Raw genomic sequence first — 7,500 nt, forward strand, 5'->3', positions numbered from 1 at the left:
ACCTCCTCTCCTCCCCCTCCCCCTCTTCCCCCTCCTACTCCTCCTCTTCCTCTTCCTCCTCCTCCTCTTCCTCCTCCTCCTTTTCCTCTTTCTTCTCTTCCTCCTCCTTCTCTTCTTCTCTCCTCCTCCTTCTCTTCCTCCTCCTCCTCTTCCTCCTCTTCCTCCTTCTCCTCTTCCTCCTCCATTTCTTCCTTTTCCTCCTCTCTCTCCTCCTCTTCTCCCTCCTCCTCCTCCTCCCCCCTTTCCTCCTCCTCCATCTTTTCCTCCTCCTCCATCTTTTCCTCCTTCTCCATTTTTTCCTCCTCCATCTTTTCCTCCTCCTCCATCTTTTCCTCCTCCTCCATCTTTTCCTCCTCCTCCATCTTTTCCTCCATTCCTCCTCCACCTCCATCTTCTCCTCCTCCTCCTCCTCCTCCTCCTCCTCCTCCTCCTCCTCCTCCTCCTCCTCCTCCTCCTCCTCCTCCTCCTCCTCCTCCTCGTCCTTCTCCTCCTCCTCCTCGTCCTTCTCCTTGCTTCTGCCGCCTCCCAAACCCACTCTGGGGAACGGCAACATCCACGTGCAAGGTAGAGTGTTAGGAGCGACCAGTCCCGGCCGCCCGCACGCCCACACAACTCCATGTCTAGGCTTAGTCCAGGACCACGGGCGGGGTCCTCCAGGGTCCACCAGGGTATTCAAAGTGGGGGGACTTTAAAATGAATAATAATAAAGATAACAATGATAATAAAAGATACAGTATCAGTAGCAGACAGCCACGGGCCAGAGCACAGGGTTTGGGGCACAGCCAGGCTGGACCATTACCTTTTTATCAAAGCTTTTTTATTTTTTTTCTTCTTCTTTTTTTTCCATACAGTTAGAATTCTGAAAACGCACAGATCTACGTCTCTTCTCGTTAATAGTCACGTTTCCCCCCCCCCTCCCTCCTTATTTTTTTCCTCACTATTCTCTTTCTTTGGAAGGAAAAAAAACAAAAGAAAATCGATGAGATGTGATGAGAATAATTCACGAAGGATAGAAGTGTGTGCGTATTCAGTTCTTTGTCCCTCTCAGTTTAACGAGTCACAGTTGCTTGCATAACCCTAGATTCACGTTCAAGTGTTAACTAAGACTCACAAAGCGTGAATTTTTCAAAAGGTAGAGATATTAGAGTTCACTTGAATGGCTACCACTTTGCTTACATTAAACAAATAGTTTTAGTGAGACACGCTTGGGCTGTGATACAATAAGGATCATGATGATAAATGAGAATTGTCCATTGATACATATAACACACAGTAGGGCAAGAGACAGTAGACTTAGTGTAGTAACTTAGCCAGACGAAGACAAATTATTAACATAAGAGCATTAGTAATAAGTTGTCAGTGACCGAGAACATCAAATAACTTGACGATAAGGGAGATTGCCAACAGGAAGCTGATGAAGTTATGGCATCTAGGAGTGAATAGATTATTGTAGTACGAACAGGTTTGATAACAGGTCAGTAGTTATTTTTCATATCATATCAATCATGAAGAGAAGACAAATGAATTATTGGTAATTTTCAAAGTAGTGCAAACTTCAAAGTATGATCAGTGACTAAAAGAAAAATCTTCTTTTGAGTTAGTTGTTAATATTTCTCTGATGTGAAGATCAAAGATTACACAAAAATTTCTATGGATATTAGATAGTTCTCTGATGTTGAAAGCTCCAATGTTTTATTCATCTATCTAAAAATTATTAGTTTTTAGAATTAAAAAAAAAAAAAAAAAAAAAAAACATCTCATATACCTATGATACGATAGCTTTAAATTCTCTCTTAGGATTCAGAGAAGAACATATGTAGTAGACAATTCTCAAACAATACAGGACGAGACATAGGTGACAATAAGGACAAACCAGACTTTTATTGGCTATATGATAGAGCTTAGCACTACCACTTGAACCGAAAGGCATATACTGCCCTGGGTTTTACAGGCCTACAGTAGCAATTAGCTATCGTAGTTTGCATAGAAGTAATTTGAAACTGAGATACAGTACGGGTCTCACAGTACACAACTTCAGAGACATGTATTCCAGGCATTGGCCTAGTTTTGATTCATTCTATTTACTTTTACCATAGTCACTAATTACAGTTTAGGTAATAGTGAGGTAGAAATAAAGTTTCATAGACTTTCCTTATTCCAAAAAGTGTAAAAAGGACATAATGATAGTCTACACGTTCTCTTTAAGGTTTATGGATATGCACATAGTCTAAGTTGATACACATAACTATATAAAGTGACGAGTTAACATTAGAGACTGAAAAGGGTGTATATAGGCTTATTTTAGGACGGAGACAAAATACTGTGGAAAATAAGTGCCCAAGCATCAATACTTATATATTGCTTATTACTGCAAGGTTTCAGTTGTATCAAAAAAACTAACAAATATATACAATTCAGACCCATGATAAAGGTCAGTGAATATGGCCGTAAATTATTACGGAAAGTTATTTAAGTTTATTTCTAAAGGCAGCAAACTTTTTCCAGCAAGAGACGATGTTGATTCTGTAGACAGAGAAATTTGCAATCAGTTAGATTTTAAATATTATTCAAATGGGCTTTATACATAATTACATGGATTAACTTCAAGTATTACAATTACTTTGATAAAGTAATCAACCAACATATTGCTATTAACCAAATTGTTACCTCGTAAATCATATAGACACACAATACATACTTTAGGAAATAGTTAATCTGAAGTTCTGGACCAAACTGTTTGCGACATTTGAAATAAAAAAAAATAAGAACATCAGCTAAAAAGCAAAGAAAAAAACCCTGCGACACATTGTAGTCCTGACCGTATAACTGGTTGTAACTGTAGGACCTGGTATGTGGACCGTGGACTGGATATAGAGACTGGATATAGTGACTGTAGCATCCGGCTGTGCCCCAGCGACCGTGCTCTCCTTGAGTTCCGAGTTAGAATGAATGTTATCGATGTCGTTGCTTTAGCTTAGATGCTGCGCTAGACTAAGGTCATACTTGGGGCCCTTGACGTCAGAAGCTGGTCACGAAAACGACCTGGAACCTGGACATTCGGGAAGCTCTGTTACAATATATATATCTAAATTATATAAAAAAAAAAAAAAAATGATAATATTGAATTGATAAAAAAAAATAAGACAGTGAGATTGTATGGTAAATCCCATGCATTGTGGTCTCTTCATTAGAAGTGAAGATGGCTTGATGTGGATTATTGTGGGCTTTCTTTAAAGATAAAATTGATGACGGATAATATGATTGGCAAGATAAATTTGATATATGAATCAATCTTTCGTCAGATGAATATGTCACTTCCAAAATCCATTTCAAAAGCCTACAATAATTTCCCTCCATCTTTGGGTCCCATAACGTCAGAAAAAAAATATATATATCAATAAAAAAAACAACAGAAGAGGCACATGGTTTCAATAAAAAAAAAAAAATCTTGTCAGGCGTGCTATACTCCATGACAGGACAAACAAACAAAAAAAGCTACAGAAAGCTTTTAAAAATAACCCTGTTAGACACTGCCAAGATCCACTGTCATTCCTTGTCTTACGCTGACAGTTTCTAGAGGCTTAGAACGGCTGCTAGAAGGGAATTAGACATAATTTGCAACGGTAACTTAGACCTTAAGGTTAGAAAAGATGCCAGAGTTTAGTACTGTCTTATGGCTTCTCCGAGAAGAACTTTTAGGTGTAGATAGATTTTTAGATAATAAGGGCGATGTTTTAGCTCAGATGAGTGAGAAATAAAGAGAGAGAGAGAGAGAGAGAGAGAGAAAAGAGAGAGCGAAAGAAAATGGAATGAATGATGCTGTATATACAATTAGATGAAAAAAAAAGCGTCGCATAGAATTAGGCCTGTTAGATTTTTTAGATCTTTTGACAGAGGAGATGAAGAAAAGGATGATCTTAACTAAAATGAAGAGAGAGAGAGAGAGAGAAATTTCTCACATATATATATATTTTAAACGTGCGGTAAAAAAAAACATTAAGTACAGTCCCCTGTTAATTCTCAATACCTTGTTTCATCTTTTTTGCACGTTAAAATCCAAGTTATGCACCTTTCCATAATATTTTTGACTTTTTTTCCATCTCGCACAATCATACGTTCATTCTTTGCACCCAATATGAACTTTTCTTATACAAAGTTTATATACATATATATATATATATATTTGATATTTCTGGTACATTTTGTGTATCAGTTTTTTGTCCTTTTATATCATTACTCAACTTCTTTGATTATCCTATCTATCTGCATTTTGATGCTAAGTATCATTATTAATTGGCCCGTGCATTTTATCTGTTTTTTTTTTCTATCTTTTTTGCTCGGTGTTCTTTCTTAATTGCTCTGAAGTACGGGTTTTCAGTATTAAACCTTTATTTCCAAATGTATTTTGCATAACACACTTATTATTGGTTCCGAGTAATGCTTTGACATATGTTTTTTTTAGCTCTCATAATTATTTCAAGTCAAGTCAAGAAGTCAGATAGTTCAGTTTTAGTACATAACTGGTATGCGAGTCATGTTTTCATAAATAATAACAAAGTAAAGATCAAGTAAAAGAGAAAGAGATCATAACAAAAATAAATAGAGTACGTAATTCAGCTAGTTCAGTGCTAGACACAGACTAAGGTTGTGTCATAGTTATCTTGAGTGGAGACCGCAAGGCACTAAGGAGCTGTGCTGTCGGCTGCGCTACACTCCACACTCCTCTCAAAATAAAAGCTCGATAAAGCTCTCCTGAGACTTGAGCTGCTTGCTTAGGTGTATAAACTTTGTATAATTTCATTGTGCCACCTCCATCCACAATATTCTTTTTTTTTTTTTTTCTCTCGAATTATTTCCATGACGATTTTTCGCAACGTTATGTGTTAGAGACACCTCCCCTCCCTCCCCTCTTCAAAAAAATGAAAATGGTAATAATTTAAGATCCAATTGTAAAGAAAAAACAATGCAATGCGACTCCCCCTGTGGGTTGAGAGTGAGGGTGTGCAGCAGTGTCGGCGGTGTGTGTACGTGCAGCCAGACAGCACAGCTCTCGAGGTGCAGCGTGCAGCAGCTGGGAGGCAGCGTGTTATCGCTCTGGCACGAGCAGCCGAGCCTCATAAGCCGGACACGCTTGGCTCCCCTGGTCACAAGGGCGGCTGTAGAAAGGGTGCTTGTGTGGCGTTGCAGTTCTTCCTTCGTCTCAACTACCTGGACATGCACCGCACCTACGGCTGTGCCGCCAACCCGCAGCGTACAAGGCCTCTCTGCGATTTTTGCGGACGAAAGTTCTGTCAGCCTCAGAAACTGAAGGTGCACATCAAGCGAATGCACAGTGGTGAGTGTCAGGGTCGGGCATGGGGTTTGTTTACCACTTACTTCGGGGAAAGGGGGGAAAGGGAAGGAGAAACGGGGCAAAGGGGATAGAAGGGACAGAGGGGGCAAAGATGGAAGAAGGGTAGGTTGTAGGCAAGGGCATGGGAAGGGAAGGTTTCTTCCTTTTCTTTCCTTTCCTTCTTCTTCTCCCTTGGACTTGGGGCAGAGATGCGTCTCGCAGGTAACGCTGTCCAAGGTTTCCAGAAGAAAAATGACACAAACCAAAATCCAAAGGGAGTTTGCTGAAAGGCCTCTCCATAAGGGGAAGATGATAATGGTTAAACACAGCGCGTCAAGAGTCCCAGCAGAAAGACCTACGGTAAGGGCCCCTTTTTAGGACAAGTGGACGTCATTAGAATAATAGAATAAACTGTACAGATCAAATGAAAACAAAAGAATATACATAAAAAAAAGGAGAATATAAGCTCTCTCGAGAAACGAAACTGAAAAGATAAGAAAGGATAAGAAAACTATTAGATGGACGAGTTAATTTGAATTTTTTTTCATGTTTATTTTAAGACGTTTCCACTTGTTCTGAGAAGAGGAGCCGGATACGAAGCGCCAGTCTAGCGGGAGCGTCTGAGCTAATAAGCTTTGGTGATATCAGAAACTTCTAATTAAATCACACAAAAATAGTTTAAAAATCGATATTGCAATCATGAAAAAAACTCTTAAGAACCTTTCTGAAATCACCAAAGCTTAACCTCAGACAAATGCTCTTAACTTGACCACGCTCCCTTTTTTCTCTCCTCTCTTTCTCGCGTGAACGTGTGAATGCAAACGCGTGTGCGTGTGTGTGTATGTGTGGATCTACCTGATCCTGTGCGTTTCCCTGCGATCTTGCGCGCGTGTCTTGTGATGTGTGCGTGTGTATGCTTGCGTGTATGAATTGGCCACAAGCAGTTTTTCCTGCGCCTACACTCGTTGGACATGCACGTCACTTACTCCTGCGGCCGTAACCCAGCCCGTGTCTTCCCGTTGTGTGACTACTGCGGGAAGAAATTCTGCCAACCACAACACCTCCGCTCGCACCAAAAGCGCATGCACGCAGGTAAGTCCCCCCTTTCAACTGATGGGAGATTTCTCTCTCTCTCTTTTTTATATACCTATTCAGTTATTTTTAATTATAATATATATATATTATTTATAGCTTATCACATATTTATATTTTATCACATATTTATAGTTTGATGTGGTTCTTTGAAGATAAAAGGAAGAAAAAGAAATCATTTTTACACCTCGGTCCGTTTTCTGTGCTTTGGATTTTTACTCTCTTTTTTAAACTTATATTACATATTTTTTTCTTATCTAAAACTTAAGTATATTTTTGTACATTTTCTTAGCTTACGATATACTGTTTTTTCTCACAAAATCACTCTAAATTAATTTAAGCCTTGCATGTCTTGGTGTCTAAATATTGACATAAACTTGATTACGTTTTTCCTGTTGAAATTTATATATATGGTACATATTTTACTTACAGATGTATGGATGTAATATTTTTAAAAATGGATATTAGACGAGGTAGAAATATATTGGCTAATTTTCTTCATGAAAATGCTATTAGCTGGAAAAATATATGGAATATGAACAAATGCCTTTTATGTATATGCTTATACGCATTCAAACACGCGAACGCAATACACAACACACACACACGTATACTTCACACACACACACACACACACACACACACACACACACACACACACACACACACACACACACACACACACACACACACACACACACACACACATACACACACACACATACACACACACACACACACACACACATACACACACACACACACACACACACACACACACACACACACACACACACACACACAACACACACACACACACACACACACACACACACACACACAGAAACACACACACACACACACACACACACACACACACACACACACACACACACACACACACACACACACACACACACACACACGCGCGCGCACACACGCATGCATGTACGTATGTATGAGTAACTTCAAAAATAGACTTGAGTATAAAAAATATGATAATCGGATAATTAATTGCCTATCCTTTAATTCAATATCTTAAAATAGGCCATGTAATTTGCTGAAGAAGTGTCTAA

At 39.1% G+C, this 7,500-nt stretch overlaps 1 protein-coding gene across 1 annotated transcript in view; it reads left to right on the forward strand.

Moving 5' to 3' along the window:
* LOC125037887 overlaps nt 1-7,500 on the forward strand; it is a 76,349-nt gene that overhangs the window by 53,362 nt on the left and 15,487 nt on the right. The window contains exon 6 of the mRNA XM_047631125.1: nt 6,277-6,424. Coding sequence (XP_047487081.1) covers nt 6,277-6,424 — 148 coding nt within the window. The remainder of the gene's footprint in view (nt 1-6,276; nt 6,425-7,500) is intronic.

Source organism: Penaeus chinensis, chromosome 24 (assembly GCF_019202785.1).
Source record: "Penaeus chinensis breed Huanghai No. 1 chromosome 24, ASM1920278v2, whole genome shotgun sequence".
In the NCBI taxonomy this organism is placed as follows: Eukaryota; Metazoa; Arthropoda; class Malacostraca; order Decapoda; family Penaeidae; genus Penaeus; species Penaeus chinensis.